This window comes from Heloderma suspectum, chromosome 1 (assembly GCF_057233095.1).
Source record: "Heloderma suspectum isolate Gila_16-S chromosome 1, 16-S_ref, whole genome shotgun sequence".
Lineage (NCBI taxonomy): Eukaryota > Metazoa > Chordata > Lepidosauria > Squamata > Helodermatidae > Heloderma > Heloderma suspectum.
The window spans coordinates 21494166-21514239 of NC_139458.1; the positions used below are offsets into that span (position 1 = coordinate 21494166).

At 39.6% G+C, this 20074-nt stretch overlaps 1 protein-coding gene across 7 annotated transcripts in view; it reads right to left on the reverse strand.

The window, feature by feature from the left end:
• Nucleotides 1–1924: 1924 nt before the first annotated feature.
• KLC1 (kinesin light chain 1) overlaps nucleotides 1925–20074 on the reverse strand; it is a 56461-nt gene continuing 38311 nt past the window's right edge. For 2 of the 7 annotated variants that reach the window (XM_084837657.1, XM_084837646.1), the window contains exons 14-16: nucleotides 17691–17821; nucleotides 10390–10456; nucleotides 1925–7091 (exon numbers count right to left, since the gene is read on the reverse strand). In XM_084837657.1, the coding sequence (XP_084693783.1) occupies nucleotides 7026–7091; nucleotides 10390–10456; nucleotides 17691–17821 (264 nt within the window). In that variant the 3' untranslated portion in view covers nucleotides 1925–7025. Of the gene's footprint in view, nucleotides 7092–10389; nucleotides 10510–17690; nucleotides 17822–19085; nucleotides 19731–20074 lie in introns of those variants that run through there. The other 5 variants (XM_084837680.1, XM_084837672.1, XR_014788225.1 and 2 more) reach the window with 4 other exon arrangements.

The window sequence follows — 20074 nt, forward strand, 5'->3', positions numbered from 1 at the left end:
ATTTCCCCCCAAAATGCATTGTTAATTTCGAACCAGCATCATCTTCACAGGCGACTGCAGAAAAGCCAAGGTCTAACACGCTGCTTTATCAGGCTTTTGAATAGATACTTCAGGTAAGGTTATTACACTTATCACCTCACATGAAAATCCAAAACCTTTTCCTACTGTTCCAGTATTTTCTTAGAGCTCAGCTACAAGTTTAAATCCACAAACACTAGTTTCAGTGTAAGGATAGCTATTACTTTTGCCAGCTATAAGGCACTAGTTAGGCTCTTGTGTAAATGAAATACTGATTGCTAAACTATGGGTTTCATTCAGGGTTAGGCAACCTGGCACCCTCCAGATGCTTTGGACTACAACTCCCACACTCCCTGACCATTGGCCATGCTAGCTGGGCTTATGGGAATTGTATTCCAAAATACCTGTAAGACTTGGTTGCCTGTCCCTGCTTTAGTTGATTGGGAGCACTCTAAATGAAGCTCTTTTCCCCCTATGGACTTGGCCTGTGCGCATTCTCTCCTCCCTTAGTCTTGGCACTGTGGTTTGTGTTAAGTCTTCAGTGGCATTTTTGTTAACACTGGTACCACTATTTGCAAGTCTGTTTCAAGCCATGGCCTGGCAATAACCATGGTTAGCAAAAACAGGTGCCAATCGAACACTAACTGCAGTGTTAAGATTGAAAGGGGAGAAGAATGCAAATGGGAAAGGTGCTCATGAAGGTTGCCCTGGGCTAAACATTGTTAAATGATCAGATACCATTATGCCTGTACCAGGACTCAGTATTTTGGGACAGCATCATGTAAGCAAAGCAGCATCATTAGATGCATAATTGTGTTCTGAGATTGACTAAGCTTACATTTACACATTTATAGTTTTATTCTGTCAACAACAACAAAAAGGTTCAGAAGTATATGCTGGAAAATCAAGAAAAAGGCAGCTCAGCTAGACTGGTAGTAGTCACGTGGGACTTCAGAACTTTCTGATCATCATGAAGCTGAATTACAATCCAGTCAAAGTTAAGCACTTTTGAGTCCCATTGCTTTCAAATGGGAAAAGCTGAGTGCGTATTTCCCATTGAAATCAAATGCTTAACATTGGCTGAATTGTGCCCCTAAAAAAATAATCCTAAAACTTACAGTAAGATTACCAGGTATTATACCTATATATGGTGAGGTTTAGCTTAAATCTTGTAAATCAGTTTTTACAGTTTCTGGACTCATCTGTTGTGCCTGACCATAAATCTGTGCAAGAAGAGAAGCCACTGTTTTATTTCAACTTACGTTTCATTAGCTTTGGAGTTATATTACACTAACTAGCCCTTTTTGTAGGTTCCTTCAATGTTCAGAAGTCTCACTTACAAAATAAACCTCTTAAGTCTTGTTTTTTACACACTGATTTAGGTTTCCTTAAGTTTGATTTTAAACACAACTATGACCCAAGGATTAATTGCTTTACTTAGGGCACAATCCTATCGCCACTAGTTAGCAGCTAGACAGCCATAGGATATGTCAGTTTCCGGGAACCAACCTCAGAGCCCGTGCTCCAAGGTCGGTTCCCCGAGAACAGACCCCCCCCCCCAGCTGCCTCGTAGAGGAAGAGGAGTACGTAGCGGTGAAATGGGCTGTTCCTAGGGGCATGCTGGGGTGGGGAAGGCAGAAATGCCGGTACAACACATCCAATGTGTCGTCCAGCAGCCACTTTCCCCACTCTACTTTCCCGTGGCTAGACAGCCGAAATCAGCTGTCTAGCCACAAATGCAGGGTGACTTAAGTGCAGAGGGGACAATCTCCTCCGCGCTTCCCCTGTCCTGCATTGGATGGGCGGTCGCCTCTGAGTTTGGAGGCGGCTGCCTATCCCGGTAGGATTGCTCCCTTACACTCACAAACATGCACAAATACATAAAGAAGCCACAATTACACAGCTGTATGTTTGTTCCAATATTTTATTTTTACAATTTGAAAATGCCAAGAAAGCTTTATATGTTAAACAGTTTCATAATGGACCACAACTCTGTAACAGGTTTAAATAAAAAAAGATCATGAATCATTTAATGGAAACATGCTATGCACGTCTAGGGAAAGGTTGCTGTTTTAAAAAGTAGCATAACACATTGTTTATTTTTTGTTCTACATTCGAATGGTGCTTTATGAATAAAAATGTATTTCGGGAACTAACGTGGCAATTTGAACACACAATTCTAGTTAAAAATCAAGAACTTGAGGTGTGTTTCTTTTCCAGTAGTTAATGACATATACTGACCTCTCTTCTAGAAAACTGAAAACAATGTTTACTTCCTGTAAGAGTGGAATTCAAAATTTGGTTGCTGTTGTTTTTTTTAGCAATTAACTCTAATTTGACTAAAATCAACATGTAAAATCTTGTTATTCTTGATGAATTTAAACAAATGTATCCCATTTCCATTTTTTTAGGATGTTTCCAATTTAAAGCCAAAGGGTAATTATATCCAATCAAAGACTTCTCTTTTTAAAAACTCATTACCTTGGCAACCCTTCATTGACTAAGGGAGCCTCGGTGCTTTCAAGTGAATTGCGGCTATGTTTGTTTACTCTGAGCATCCCAAAAATAAAATAATTAACTACTCCACTTCTTTGAAAATAAACTGCTTCTGAACTCACATAACTCTGTAGTACAAAATCACATGAAATAAAGTTCCATATTCTTACAGGGCAGTATTTATGGCAGGGGCGGGCAGCTTTGGCAGGTCCAGGGGCCATTTTCACCCCTTGGACATCTCCGCCCCATCCCACCCCCCACATACACACACACAAGTGCCGGAAATGGGAAGGACTTTTTAAATGGGCTTTACTAAAGTATACACATGACCATGTGGCCAGGTGCTTGCTTTACAGCAAGCATACAATTCATATTACTTGAGCACAACAGCTCTCAGGAAGAAAAAACCTTCAAGTGGCCTGGTTAACAAATTTGTACATTTCAACTTAACATTATAAACAATTTCAGTAAACCACTGCACATTTTGTTTTCCGCTCATATGTACAATATAACTATACTTCATAGCCCAAAGTCCATGGAATCTTAGTTTTAACTCCATATATCCCCCAAATTTCTCCAACATGATAGTTTGCATTCATCTCATTTCCCTCTGCTGACTACTGGTATGTTCTAATGTCTTGCAGACGTTAACAAAAGTTCAGTACATCTTAGGCACATTTCAGCCCTATTGGCTTCAGTGTTTGTACATAACTGGGACTTGCACTGGAACAACACTTGGGTTTGTTTTTTTCCAGATTTAATGTCTGCCTCCACAGAATCGCTCTTGTAAATGTATGCTTGTGGAAAAGCTTGTCAGATTATTCATCCATGAGAGTTGTCTTGTTTTAGGAAGATCCTGCAACAAGACAGCAGATTCTTGCTAACTCTTGCTTAAGAAGCTGTTCCACAACTCTATGTTGGTGACCAGTTCCAAACATTTCATTGTGCATGAATCCACAGAGTTGTTCCCAAAGACATGAGGCAAGTGTTCCATCCCGCACACAATTCCTTTTCAAGATTTTTTTCACAAGTGCAGGGCTTAGGGTGTTGATCGGACATCCTAAAGGGGCATAGGGACAGGTGATAAAGGACACTGACTAAAGAAATGACTGTATTTAATATTGTGAGTTGGGCATTCACAATACTATCTAAGAAGTTATATACCATCATGATAGGTATTTGTGGTAGTGAATATGCTTATTGCGCAGAGGGTAGACAGATTAGCAATGCAACTTGGCTTATTTAGCTGGATTTCTCCCATTGTTCTCACTGGGAATAGTAATTCAACAATATTTCTAGGAGATGTGATTTAATACATTATAAATAAAGGCTATCCAATGAAGAAGCCCACTGGAGAGAGAAAAGTAATCATGCTTTGGAGTTCATGTGGAACGATGAAGGTTGTTGCTCAAGGCTGCTTCTGCAACTGACAAAGCACTGTGGCCTGTTATGGGAAAGCATTTGCAGATGGGCAGGGATCACAGTCCACCACAGCTGTACAAGTTGAAATGGAGGGTACTTAGGCACCCACCGCAAGTGAAGTGAAAGGAGTGCTTGACATATGGCATAATTATATTCCAACTATGGCCACTTGTACAAATGAAAATGCTGAACTGAAGCCTATTTCTTTTAGAGCATGTATCACGGATTAAAGTGATGTGAACAACCAGTGCCTGCTGTTTCTAGAACACTATGCTGCACATGGGGGGCAATTTATCCATGATGCATTCAAAATCATCACCTTAGTGTGATAGTTTACTAAGCTCACCTGTAGTAAGCTGTCCACACAGCAGCAGCAGCCATCCACAGGCTTTGTAAATAGCAGCCTGTGGTGAGTAAGCTGCCTTTAGGCAATAAAGCAGAAAAGCTCCACCCCAGTCATTTGCAGATGTATCTGCAAGGCTGGCCAGCCCTATATTAAGCAAAGCTGTTGCACAGCACCACAGCGTATTTCCTACAGATCACCCTAAAAGGCAGTTTTTGCCACCCTGTAGCAAATTATTTTATAAGCCATTGTCACAGTCTTAAATGCTTGAGATGAGACAGGAATATTTTCAAACTGCAACCTTAACAGAATGGACCTTCCTTCTAAAGGATGTTGCTGCAACTACATCTGTATACACCATTGTGTTTTCTGTTATGTTTGGCATATCTATAGGATCAAAAGAGAAGGCACTAAGGAGTTTCCCCGCACACAGCTCTGTGGCTAGCACACAGATCTTCAATTCACTCCAAGCTTATTTAGTTCTTATGGTATATGGCAAGTATCGACTGTAATCCTATACCAATTTAAAAGATACAGCGTGAATATTCCGTTTGAAAACAAAATGGCATCTAAAGATGTGCAACAATGTAATTCCCAACTATGTTAACAAGCAAAGACAAGCCTCCTTAAGTATGTCACTTGAAACTATGTTACTGCAACTTCTTCTCCTCAACTTAAAACAAAACAACCAATTAACTGGTAAGGAGTAAGGAGACAGGCAAGTGGAAAGACCAATGAAAGATTTTCTCTATTCCTCCATTACATACCCATCTGCAAATACAGAATAGACTACCCTATCATTAGCCTACTAGAATTTCATTTTGAAGAGTTTATTCAGTCCTACTTTCTAAAATATGTTTAGTAATGCCTATTTACTAGTTGTCATCAACAAAACTTTTAGCATCTGGAAATAGTGTAAAATTCTAATCCGAATCTATGTCACTGCCACATCCAGGTCACAACCACATATTTTTTTCAGCGTTTACTTTATATTTCTACAAGGTTTTTCAGATATGTGAAATTCCTATCACTGCATAAAAGGACCAAAAGGCCTCAGCTAGGGGAAAGAATAGACTGGCAGGAAAAGTCTGCGGCAGGAATGCTGAATGGAGACATCATCAAGAAAAAATATGGGATAATACTCCATGTTCGTTACATCTGTTCATCCCTAGGCTTACTTTCATCTTAGGGATGGAGTGTTTGTGTACCTTAGACAGTAAATACATTTTGTTTTTCTCATTCCACCAACCTTCCAAAGCCAGTTTAGACTGTATGCAAAACTTCTGAGTTTAACAAAAGATGGTTAAGAACATAAGAATCTCTATTATGTATATGCAAGTATAATCCTCTCAAGTTCACAAACAGCCTTCAGTATTCTGCCCAAAAGCTCTGCCCAAAAGCTCTACCCATTTAACAGCACTGGGTCCCAGAGAATTACCACAGCTATTGTCATTTCAAGATTCAACTGATATACCTCAACACACAAACCTTATCAGGTGCATTTCGTATGCAACTTAAGTATCTTACTTTTAAAAAATAGGTAAGCACTTTTAGTTGTCTGATCATTCCTACAGACCAGAGTGTTAATTTTTGCTACTGTATAACTATGACATACACACTCTTCATCCTGTTTACAAATAACAGCTTGGCAAAACGGACAGCCTTGAAAATTATATATGTTTCATTAGAATGTCGACTGTAAACCTAAATGCTGAAACATTTACCCTCCCCCACCTGGTCCCCTGAGAATAGACAGTGCATCACCCAAGTGTATACTAAGCAAATGAATGATTAAGAATCATAGAATAGTGGGGATGGAAGGGGCCTACAAGACCATCGAGTCCAACCCCCAAACAAACAGCCTGCCAATACCATGCTTTCACTTTGACACAGCAGCTAGAATCCAGTATACTTTATTTTTCTCCTGTTCCCATTCTGAACAGAGGCAGAAGTTGAAACTCAAGAGACAATAGTAACAGTATTTCCGTCTTGAAGAGAAGATGGAGTGCTCCAGGTGACTGACAAAAGATAAAAGACTTAAAAGCTGGTTGGCTTTTAAGCCTATTCCTTGTGTCCCTCCCTTCCAGTTTACAATTAATTTCACTGCTTCCATTGATTTTTGGGCCCAAGAGGGCAAGAAGAAATCAGCCATCAAGTGCCACACTCTGAAGTGGTGTCTAAGCTGCTCCATTCTAGTGTATTAGCATATTGGTTTACTGGTTATAAAAACCATGAAGCCCAGTCACTAGTCAGACAAGCTCTGTGCAAATTCTGATAGCCAACAATGTAAGCCTTTAACTGTACACAATCCTGGTTTTATACAGTGATAAACTTAATGTAGATCTATCTCATTCCACCAACTTTATAAACAGTTACTAACATACCCTCTTAATAACAGTTTTTAAAACAGTATGTCCAAAGATGCTTTTGCACTTTTTAAAATTTCAGTACATTTTCTATTTTGTGAGTTCCCCTGCCCCACTTGCTTTTGGATATGGGGATATGTAACACAATTCCATATAACTAGCCGTGATGCAATGATCTCTGTATGTCTCACAAAGAAGCTAGTCACTCACTCTTAAAAATGCCACTTATTTTCAGAAGGCCTAGGAACAGCAGTCCATTCAACGACGTCTCTACCCTAGACGGTTCTAGAAAGAGGAGTAATGGGGGACCCCAAAACTGTGAACCTCAGTGCTTCGTAATTCACAAGGGAGTTTTTTTAGCTAGCATCTGTCCCAGAACCTCAGTGGGCCAAATCAGTGTGACTGGCACTCAGAGCTCTTGAGTCTGTCAGACAATTAGTTCGTCCCTGCATGGGGAAAGAGAATGGAAAGAGTTTATGCATACTCCAAATCATTCCAGTCATTTAAAAATACAAATTCAGATTGAAAAAGAAGTAAATATTAAAAATAAAAGTAAAACAGAGACTAGTCCTGCTCAACTGCAATTAGTTTTAGTAGTTTAAACTGAGTTTCAAGATGGTTCCTAAAAATTAACATAGTTTATACATCTTAAAAGGCCTTGTTTCACTTCAAAGTGGGAAAATTTCCTACCATCTCTATCAATGCCTATGTTGCATTATTTAAGCTGGAATCCAAAGAACCCTACACATGAAAAGAAGCTCCCCAGGCCTGGTTTAGTTTAGCATTACATACACAAATCCATTCTTCCTTCCTCCCACACCATTTTCAACTAACTCCAGTTTGTTGCTTCATTTGAACCATGAACTCTGGGTGGTTTTAACTATGATTATCTGAACCAGTCAGGATCAGAAGCTAGAGTTTCAAGTTGGCTTGTTTGGACAAACCAGAGTTAAAGCTAACCACTGTTTGTCTAGATTTGAATGAAGCAAAATGCAAAATTGATGCTTACAATCTCCTCATGGTTACGCTGGAGCAGAGGAGAGGTGAGAGGAGAGTGTACGAGCCCAAGGCTGTGTGTGTGCGCGTGCGCGTCTGTGTGCGCACGTGCATGAGAATTGTCTTCAGAATTGTTTCAGGGTCATAACAGGGCAGGGCAGGGCAGGGCAGGCAGACGGAGAGGAGGGCAGAAAAGTCCCAGTGCAAAGTGTTATTGTATTTTATGGTTTTAAGCTTTGTCTCGTAAGCTGCCCAGAGAGCTTTGGCTAATGGGTGGTTTTAAAATGTAATAAATAAATACATAAAAAGAAATAACTCTGCCTTGGGAAACGGATGCCTTGCAATTGATGAAGTTAGAGCAACCTTGGCCAAGTCAGAAAATTCAAAGTGCTGCATTCTGAAAGTGGTAACAGCTGTCACTCAAATAATGTTAAAGCAGTAATATATATATATTGTGTATTAGATCCAAGAGGTGAAATATTTCTCCCATTGATGGCAATTTCATACATTACAGTTTTCTAGTCAGATCATCTCAGTGTAGAAAGTTGTATGCTTACTGGAACATGTGAAATGCATTCATGCCATGAGTGCACTAGAACAGGCTGCCACAGTGGACACTTTCTCCCTCTTATGCCATGCTCTGGCCTTCTATAAATTTATTGCTTACAACCCCACTGTTAAGAAAACCTTCTCATGATCTACAGCAGGGGTGCGCAACTTATGGCTCTCCAACTGTTTTGGCCTACAACTCCCATCAGGCTTAGCCAGCATCCCCAATGGTGGGGGATAATGGGAGCTGTAGGCCAAAGGATCTGCCCACCCCTGATCTTCAGGCTTTACCCCTTACGCTATTCTATTGCCATTTCTCTGTTAATCCTAGAGGATTACCCAAAGAAGAAAATATTTTTGTATTTCTCAAAATGTTTGGGCTGTGTTTATAAACATGTCAAATTTTAAAACTGTAGAGTTAAGGGTTACCTTGGTGGATTGGGGGGGGGGTTATATTAATGCAAGAACATTTCAGAAAACTGGAAATGCCTCTATACCTTTTAACAAGTACAGCAGGTTAGTACCGAAGCATTTGCTACTTCTCCACATGAGTTAGTTGCAGTAACACGTTAGTTAACAGGCACAACATGAAACGCTGGTATTTTAGGTAAAGCTGTTACATGAAGTCTAGGCAAAGATCACTGCACATGGAGTATATTTTCACATGAACAATATGTAAGGGCTGCTGTTTTGAGGTGTCAGCTTGTCCTACAGGGTGCCCTAACCCCACCCCCAATATTCTTTTCATCCACACTTCTCTGTAAGTGAACTTTTAAAAGAAATCCTTGTTAAAATCACTGCCTGGCTTCTGACGAGGCTTTTGCCAGTGTCGTTTTCTGCATTCACTCAAGGACGAAGTTGGTATTCCCTTTCATCTATAGCTCCTTGGGATGGATTAAGCAGTGCTCTGAATGGTCCCCTCAACTTTCAGGAACACCTTTTAGGTGGAGGCAAGAGCCGAGGACCAGAATGGTATTCTGGTGCAGGCATTTTGACAGTCCTGAAAGGCCCAATTGAAGGCATATAACCAAGTGAAGCATCAATATCTGCCCAGTTAAGTCAATCTCAGAACACTTTGGGAAGTTGTAAAGGCTCAAGCTTTTCACAAATTGGAAGACGGAGATCCAAGAACAGTTTTTCTACCTGCCTTTAATATTCAAAGCTGATGACCAGAATGGTATTCTGGAGCAGGCATTTTGACAGTCCTGAAAAGCCCAGTATAAAGTGAGCAATGGTGGTCTGTCAGGCAATGCGGTTCGAGCTTTCAAGACCTTTATGGGTCTTTGTTAACACTTTTAATATACAAGTCACTGGACAGCAACACTGGCATGGTGTGCCCCACCTAGCCCTACTTGTGAGGAGGCAGGTAGCTATATTCCATGCCCACATCAGTCGCTGATCCTTTATTAAGGGCAGCTTTATGATGAGCACATTAGGGCAGTATTGCCCTGAAGGAACGAAGGCAAAGCCAACAGACAGTACAGACATAGCTGTTCACCTCCATGGGAGTCTTTTCAGACTGATTCCCATTTATACAAAAATGCATCCCCTGCTTTTCCCCTACAAAAATGACATATGCAAGAAATGCATATCCACCGGATGGTAACATGAACAGGACTAGTAGAGGATAAGAAGCATTTCACATGGAAGCATTCAACCATGCAATCCCCACCTGTAGGCTGAAGTGTACTGTTCAGGAGCATTTTTAACATCTCATCTGCTGTCTGCATGAACGAGGCCTTAGCAAACAGATGTGTACTGTTCCTGCTGACTGATCCGGGACTTTAGAACATAATACACAGAGGTGAGCAGGAGCAGCTCTGAATTACCTGCACATATCAGTACATAACAGGACCGTCTCACAAATGCAAGCAGTTGTTGGTGGCCACTTTAAAAAATTGAGCTCACCTCACGCAGAGACTGTGCAAAGCAGTTTGCCACAGTGTTGTGGCAAACAGTTTAACTTATCAAACGGCTTGTGGTAAACCACTTACGATTTTTTTTTTTTTAGATATAGTAAACAGTATATAAATCGCTAAAATAAAATATGGACCTGCCTCCACACAGTTGATTGCATGTTTGAAGTTGGACCCAAGAAGTACCCAGAACTACCACCATTTTACTGACAGATACACAGCTCTTCACTCCAAGCCCTGCTAGCGCCGTCTACTTGTGTAAGAATATTGTAGGGCTTCTTACTTGAAAGTGATCTTCAGTTGCCTTGCCACCCATGTTAAGAACATTCAGTGAACTGGCACGCTTCATGCTGGACAGCGAACATGCAAGGATAAACCAATCAGAAGGGCTGAAAACGGAGAGCTTTGAACACATATGACGTATACAAGACTTTTATTGTAATATAACTCCTACTATCTTTTAAGAACAAATTCTTTTTAGATAATAAAAATTACTATATATGCATTTTCCTATGTGTAAAGTATCTCACACTAAGCCACCAAGACATGCAGCGTTTGATTGTACTCGCCTAGGAAGCTTTAAATGCAATTCAATTTGCAGAACACAAATTCTGCATCAGTGTTAACAGTTAATTAAAACATGTGATCCTCTCCTGAGAGGTCTGTAGCTTCTAAAAAAGCTATATCTACCCAGATATAGCTGTTTACATAGGATCACCACACTCACCAAAAGCAGTATTTAACTTTAGCAAGTTTCCATAGAATTGAGGTTTTGATTTTGCAAGTTTTTGTATGATTACATGATTCTCAACAGTATAAGGGATCATGAACCAGATAATACCATTTATCTCATGCCTGGATTGTGGGATACAATATGTACAAGGCAGAGAAAGCTCTGCCCTGATATTTTAACAGAAGTCCATCAAAGCTTTCAATCCTCAGAGGACATTATTAATCATTTATATGTCACTGTAGTAACAGAATGTTTCAGCTGCACATTTTTTACAGAGACATGAGATTTCCACTGTGGTTTCCAAGATTTTTAAAAAGTTACCCAACATTAACCACATCTATAATAATTTAGAAAAAGCTCAAAAATATCTAGACTGAGGTTAATATATAGTAACCACTAACTATAGTGTGGAGGAACACATGAATTACTATTTCTCTACACCATTAGGTTCAATTTCTTTATCATAACGCTCAGTTATTTAGTGCAAGTATGTGTTTTAATAATCCTGAAATGTAATAATTGCAGGCAGACCTTTAGACACATAGAACCAACTATTCCCCCTGTGTGTCTAGGACAGCAAAGGCAGCTGTCCCATTAACCTGATCTCCATGGTGAACAACTCCAGGCAGTTGGACCTCATTATCCACTACACTGTTTTTGCACTGACTGGTCATTTTGTAAGCTGTACGACAGCGAAACTTACTGAAAAACCTAGCCTGCAGCACCCTTCCTCTTTCCCCCATGGATTAACAGAGTTAAAGTGTGGTGATCCAAATTACTTCATCTTACAGACAAATGGGAAGAAGGAAACATGTAGATCCAGAGAAGATGGGCACAGCATGTCCCTTTGGTCTGGGCTAGCCAAAAGGTAAGGGCCAGTTCCAACAACAAACCTTCACCTACAGGTGCAGGATGTAAAGCCACAGTTCTCTAACTGCTCTTTAAACTGAGACTCACAAGTGTGTTTGTGTGTGGGGGGGGGAGGCGGTGATGGTGGTCTGCTGCTCTAGTTTTTAAAAAACCCAGTGGGCATGCCTACAGTAGCATTTTGGATCCCAGCCCAACAGTATACACAACACTGAACTCAGGAAGATCTTTCATACTCAAATATTATGCAAACATTTTACTATAAGTCAGGAATTTGGAAATCAAAGTAAAGATTATGAACAAACATACATACTTGTATAACTGGGCATAATCTTTATGACTACCTAATCAGTGCCTTTTTGCTTCCATTTAAGCAATACAATTTAAAGCCTCCAAGAACTACAATGCACATATATTAAAATGCAGCACAAGTGTTAGCAGGACAAAGAAGCAGTAAGCCATGCAATGTTGACACCTCTTGAGTTATTTATTTATACAAAAAAATACAGTAAAGCATACACATGTTAAACTAAAAATACATAGAACAAGACAAAGAACATACACACAAAACTCATGTTCTAAATAAATAAATAAAAATGACCACCGCCACCCCCCAGTGTTTCACTATGCCCACGTTTTTTCTTAGAAAAATATTTCTCTCATATATATATATATATATATATATACACATATACATATACACACACACACACACACACACATACATGAGACCATCCAAAATTTGGCGAGTGTGCTTGGACATTTTCAAGTTTGAGGCAAGACTGTAGTGAACTAGTTTACCTGTGCATTTCCCTTTGCATTAGAATCTACAACTGGTTAACAGCACTACTATTCTTACAACACATCTGAAATCCCCTTCAAGGAGATACCAATGAGGTAGGAAAGAATTTCTTTAGGAGACTTGTCTGATAATAGCACTAAGCCCACTAGATGGAAAAAGAGTCAGTTTGATTTCCTTAAGCAAGTTCAGCAAAGCAGCAGTCCAAATCTTAATTGGGAAGCAGCTTACAGCTTTCAAGTTTAAGGATTAGTGGTTAATCAGAAAATCATACCACTACTACAACTGGGCTACTAATTAAAAATGAAGTGAGTAATAGCTGATTATAGATGTGTTGGTATGGGCAGAGTCTGCTACTCCGGTTACTCCTCAACTTGGGTTGATTTCCCCATGCGGTAATATGTAGACTTTCCCAAAGAACCACACAACTAGGTCCATGCACCTTTGGACTTGTGTTTCTCAAACAGCAACTCCCAATACTAAATGGCAAACCTCTCAAGACAGACAGGTATTTCAAAAGTAGGCTGTGCTATGGCTCAGGGAAAGTCAAAACTCCCACTGGGGTTGCCCAAATCCTTAGGTATACATAAAGTAGCTCTTTGGATCCCAACATATTGAGCTTATTTAGGAAACTGTGAAAGCTGCAGACTGCACAGGCTTAGCATCTCCCATGGGGTGGGGAGTGCCCTCAAAAATACTTAATTACAATTCCTCAGAGCAACATGTTCAGACAATAGAATTCTATACATTAGTAAAGGACAAGTGCAATGCCACCTTTATTAGGACAAATTAATGTTCACAATGCAGAATGTGAGACTTCAAGTTACACATTGGATAATACAAGAACACAGCCATTCAAAGTTTCTTCCCCTATCCATATTTTTAAAAGAACTTTCATTAACCAGAACAATAATGACAGGAGGGTAAGAGAGATCCAGGCAGGAGCAGGATTGCTAGTTCTGTCAGTTGGCTATTCCCTAGCTGTGCTGCCCACAGAAGCAGAGCCCTTGCTGCAAACTGGGAGGTAGGAGGGTGATAAAAAGTGCCCTGCTAGACAACAAGATGCATGGGTCACTTGACAGCCAAGGTCCATGAATTATCAAAAGTCTGAGAGGGCAGAGCAGAGAGAAGAGGAAAGAGCCAGAGGTCAGGACCACAGCTAAAGGTATAGGAGAAACACTCATGCTCAGGTGGACTAGACTGCCGAAGCAGTGTGCCACTGCAAAGGGCACAGCTGTGTAACACATTGCCCATCACCACTGGACAGCCAGTGCTGCAGTAAGGGTTGCATGTGCATAATGGGGTAGCAAGGAGCTTGTTGCATTGCGCACAGCATGTGCAACGCCTGCTGCAGCTCTGCCCTCGCAGTCCACTTGCTCCCTCGTGTGCTGTTATTTCATTCAGCTTGGCTCTTATGGCTTTGGCCATCACAGAGTTCCACGTCTGAATATGTTTATCATGTTTTGTTATATTATATATTTTATTACAGTATAGTTAAGTATGGCATTTTAAAAACCTTTACATGTTTTCTGTCTTTGTCTTGCTTTTGGCTGGAGTTCATGTATGCACGTATATACATATAAACATGCTCCTCCAGGTACTGCTGTGTGCATGCATGCAGAACCTGAGTGCTGCACTAACAGCAGTTGTACCTGTGTTCCACTAATGCTTTCACAACTCCTTGCACAACAGAAGCCGGTAACAGAGTTCCAACACTCTTCCAAATTTGTCCACTGATGTTATGTTGGGTGTTCCCCAAAGTAGATTTGCAAGAAATAAACAGACCACTGCATACAAAGAGGTAATGTAACTAAAGTTTTAAAAAGGATTGAAGTGATTGATTTAGAGATTAAGAAATGTAATCTAATATTAAAAGTACAGGAGGAGTCAGAGCACAGACCTTGTAAGATTTTTGGAAGATCATTTGAAAACACTTTTAGGTCTAGATCATAACTGAGAATTATGAAATTATGAATTATTTATGTGTTATGAAAGAAGACCTGCAAAGAGATATATTTGTGAAATTTCAGTCTCAAAATCAAGCATGTAATTTTAAAGAAAATTTGGGTACCCCAAACACAAGTAAAAAGCTCATCTTTGATAAATACAATTTTGGAAGATTATGGGCAATATGATATGACTTTAGAAAGAGAGTTTAACTGAGTAATCTCCGCTACGATAAACCATTTATTCTAAAGATAATACAGCTTCCACAGAATTTCACTCCCCAACAGAAGTGATTTGGGTAAGTGGCCATAATATACTTCAAAGAAAACCACTGTACTTAGATTACCTATAGTTAGGGTGCAATCCTGTGCAAGTTTAGACATCTTTAGACAATTGTGTCAGCATCTGTGGGGGGACAGGACTGTTTGGTTTCTGGGCTCCGAGGTCAGACAGGACTCTGATCTCAGAACCCAGAAACCACACTCCCTTCCCCTTTGTAGCCAGTGCAGTTCTGGCTATGTCTCCACGCTGGGGAAATGGGGCGTTCCTGGGGCCAGGGAGGAGACTGCAGTGGACATATGACATTTCCAGTGGCCACCCCAGCCTCCTTCCCTCCCCTGGCAAAGTGCTGCTGCTAGACAGGCGAATTTGCCCATCTAGCAGAAATGCAGAGTGGCTGGAGAGCAGAGAAGATTGCCTCAGCACTCCAGCTGCCCTGCATTGGATACTTGGCAGCCTCTGAGGTGGGAGGCTGCTGACTATCTTCACAGGGTTGCACCTTAAATAACCTATTGTTACACAGGGAGGATATATAGTTCAGGAAGTAACTAGAAGTTTGGTGTAATTTTTTCAGTTAATATCTCTGTGGAAACAAATGGGTTTACTATCTGGGAAGCATCGAAAACTATTATGCAAGAGGATTTTAGTCAAAAAGCAGCTCATCTTTAAAAAAAATGAAAATGCAGATGACTAATGCAGATTCATTGATTAGAACACGAACATAAAAATGTTCGAAAAAAAGGATGCAAACATTTAGAAGACCTCTGAAAACAACTCAGTCTAATTAATAGTATACTAATAGGAAAAAAACTACAATTTGAAAAGCAAAAACATTTGAAAAAGGAAACAACCCCATCAAAAGGTAAGGAGGATAGGGAAGAGTAGATTCAGATACATGTCCACTGACAAACTCTGGAAGTGAAGTACTATCAAAAAAGCTTAACCCAATTACTAAAACGGAAGAAAAAGTATTGTTCCAAAGTAGAGAAGTTAAAGAAAAACTTTTTTGTTATTAAAACAAGTGTCACTTCAAACTTGACTAGAGATATGGGGCTGCAGTTGTATCCAGTAGTGCCCATCTGCCAAAGAAATGGCATTCCTCAGCAGAACCTATTCCACCTTCCACCCCCATGCCCCCCCATCTGCTCCTGAGGGCTAGAGGACCTTGCAGAGCATATTGGGGGGTGGGACAGAAATGAGGGCTGTACAGGGGAGGAGAGAAAGGAAATGTTCTGTTGTGTAAACAGATGTCAGCTTATACAATGCTGGATGTAAATCTTAGTGTAATCCAGGTGTAGTGGGAGGGAGTGCGCCCTCCCCAGTCCCAGTGTAGGCCATACTCCCCATGCATCCACATCCACACTGCAAAAAAGCAAGGGAGAGGAGAAACAAGCTACATTTGTCCATGCTAAGCTTCTGGAATGCTTTGCTGCTGAATTTCAGTGCCAAATTGCAACTTTTTCTCCTTTTTAAAAAAGAAATAATAGGACAACAGGGGGTGCACTAGGGGCAGCAAGCAACATGTTGCCCACCCCAGTCTAGTCTAAAGGGACATCACATCCAATGCTCCAGCCACTGAGTACCACCACCAAATATGTTTTCTACTGGCTTTCTAACTTCTGAGTATTATAAAACTAATATCCATTTTTTATAATATAAGGGCTATGTTTTTTCTTTATTGCCATTATCTGCCTTATAAGGGATGTGCACTCTATTCAGTACTAGAGGTCAAAAGGATTCTGTTTTTTTATATTTTCAAAAGGGGGTGCCTCCACTTCTCTTGTCCCAGCATGCCTCTGTGTAACCTAAAACCTTAACGCTCAACTTTCTAACCTAATGAATTCTGCAAGAACTTCTTCCATTACTATTGAATCTGAAACAACCTACAGATCAGGACCTAATACCACAACCCAACTCATACAACTATTGTTCCTTCTCAGAAGACTTTTCTTGGACATTTCGTTTACAGAAGGAGTTCTATGTAAGACTAAAGCTCATACACTGCATTGTGACCATCAGTTTGTCCGCATCAGTTATTTTACTGATCGTGTTGACTTGCTACTTGTATACCAGTGATATCTTTGATGCTTGTCTAACACAATGAAGTTGAACACTCTATGTTAACACTGATGAGTTTACATTTAAAAGCCAACTTGAGAGAATATTGGTTATTTATCTGTTACCACAGTTTTACTCTGCATATTCACATTCATGGACAACAGAACAGGTATAGTTCATGTGTTTGCATAACAAATCCACTTGTGTGATCCATGAATGAATGAGCGGAGGACTCAAAAAGAGGTCTGATCGGTACTAGTACCAAGGACACCTATTGTGTACTGCAAGGACTGGCTAATGAATTTCCATGAAAAAATTTATTCGTAAGTATTCTAGGCAGAACGTAGAATGCCTGTTATTAGTATATTAAACCATGTTTAATGAAAGAAGTGTGAATACGTATCCAATTACATACATCGGTAGAATTTCAATAATCTATTACGATTACATTTTAGACATACATATTTGTTAATGTATGTAATTTCTCTTGAACCAAATACATCCTAATTCTATTCTCAGAATAAATTAATATGCTCATATTGTATTGGTAGGGGGAAATTTCTGAAATGCAGCCAAGTGCATCAGCAATTCTCCTTTGTGGTGATATATAATAGGTATTTCTGGGACAATTCCCTAGAATTTACTTAATGTCAACAATTTTGCTTTTACAAAGCCATAATACTGTTTACAAATTGTTAAGTACAGAGATCAAAATTTCCAGCTGTTAGGACCAACTTTCAGTGTCCACTGCATCCACTGTATTACATTTCTGTGAGAACTGCTGTCAGATTAATGTGTTTCACAATTCATACACCAGATACAGCATAAAAAGCGATTTCACACAATGATTGCCACAACTCAATTCCCACGCGTTCCAGCACATCTAGAAATAAATAATTACCCAGGATTCTTTGGTTCACTCTCTCGTGAACTTCCTCCCTTCAGCTTTCTAACCAGCTTCTCACTGCTGCGTCTAATTGAAGCACGAAGTTTGCTAAAGGAACCACTGCGTTTTAGAGATCCAGTGCCATCCTGAAAAAAATGAGCACATTTAAAACTGCAAAAGCTTTTGCCCTTATGTCACAGTAGAGCAATTACTACAACTACAGACCAAGTACTTGTGTTTTGCAACCATTAAGTGATTAAAGGCAAAATTATTTCACTTCATTTCAAACAAAATTTAATGAAGTGTTTGTTTAGTCTGTTGTTGCCCTCCCTAACGGCTCTGAGCTGAGCAGCCTAGAAATCAATAAAAAGCATAATGTATTATTTACCAAGGTTGTTCACAACATTCTACTTAACACAGTCCAACGTGATCTATTCCTGTGCCAGCTTCAGTGAGAAGTTATACCATTCCCATACATTTCAATGAAGCTTGCTCAGGTGAAGCACCTGGTGGATTGTGCCCCCCTACCTTTAAGAAATGAAGAGTTGGACCCAAATTTAGTCATATTTTAGAGTAGACCCATTGAAACAAATGGAACTGAAATTAGTCTAATGTAAGTCCCACTGATTTTAATGGGTCTATTCCATATGACTACATAACTGGTTTTATATTGTATTTTATTTCTAAAGGTTTAATCTTTGCACACCGCCCCAAGAGTTTTTGCTGTTGGGTGGTAAAGAAATGTAATAAATGAAACAAAATGTGTAAATCTGGATCCACCCCAGCCATTACAGAAATCTGAATACACAGTCAACTGCAAATTAAAGTTAAGTGTGCAATTAACAAATGTGTATCAAAACTTTATGGATAGGTGCAGTTTCTTGAAGAATATCTAACATTTCCATTAGCAAGATAGAAATTCAAAGACTGCCATACCACTCCATGCTAAACATGATGCAATCATAGCAACAAAGAGCCCACCACCAAGCTGTAGCATTCCATAAAGAGCTAAGTAAACAATGTTCAATGTACTGAAATTGTTCAATCTAACCTAGCCACTATGCAGCAAACATGCATATGTTATTCAGTAACAGAAGCATATGCTTGCCTGAAGAATTCTGTATTGAGGTTCATAAACTTTACCCTTAACTGTTTTCCAGAAAGATACAGTGAGAGTCTACAGTTGTTATATCAATATATATTTATGTAATTGAAGATAGATTTGTTTTAGTTCTTATTTTTCCAGATAACAGGTCTTCGGCCATGAAGGCTTGATGTATACATTCTTTGAAAAACCCATGTATGCTTAATTGCAAGTTAATAATGCCTTGCTGTTTCTAGAAAACCTCCTTTCCTACAGCAACTATGTAGAAAGGAAGAAAGTACTACTCAGAAGACAGAGACAGACATCAGTTGGAGTGAGTTTATTAGAAGTTAGAAAGACAAATACACAAAGTCACCCAACACCAAGATTAGCAGAGAAAAGCATAACTGCTGAAGTTTCACATGAAGACTAAACAGCACTGCTACTTTAGTATAAGCTTAAGTGAAGACACTCAGAGTTCCATATTGATGTTAACCCATGATATAGGTCTCTAAATACAATTTAAAGCACTTGAGAGCACATGCCTTACTTGTTTTTTTTAACGGTTTATTATGTAAAGGTCACCACCATGCCATTTTAATACCTTGCGAAATACTTTTAACTATCTTTCATCATAGTGAAACATCTACTTATAAACTTCATTCCTAGTTTTGTTAACTCTCGTCTGTTACACAGCAAATGGTTATTAACACCACATTTGTAAGACTAGATACATATCTGGCAAAGCTACACATGTACAGGAAAAAGAGGAACCCCTATCCCAAATGAAAGAGACACCGACACTGGAGAAGTGGCCTTTTTTTTTTTTTTTACAAGCAGTGTAGCTCTGACAAGGATCTTAGGGGATTGCTAAATACACAGCAGTCAGAAGTGGAGAGAAGTTAGAGCTTGAAGATGTTGCACGCCCGCCATGCAGGAGACAGTGTAAGAATCAGAAAAGGCATCTAGGCCTGTCGGACAGAAATGGAGAGAGAAAAAACTGAATGAAACTGTTGTGGGGAGATGTTCAACAGTTTTCAATTTTGAGCTTGTTAATCTTAAACAGTATTTCTAGATCACACCATTATGTTGGGTCTCTAATTCTGTGAACTGCCTATGTATAAATTAGCAGAGACATCAGCTTAAGAAATCCAATGAGGCATTTTAGAGCGCAAGCCTTCCCAAGGCTCTGTTGTCTTTTGCTCTGTGCTCTATTTTGCACAGCACTTTGTTTTTAGATAGTTTAAAGAATCAGTATATTTCCTTTAATAACAATCTTTTTAAAAAAAGTCTTCCTCTGCATAATAAAGACAGG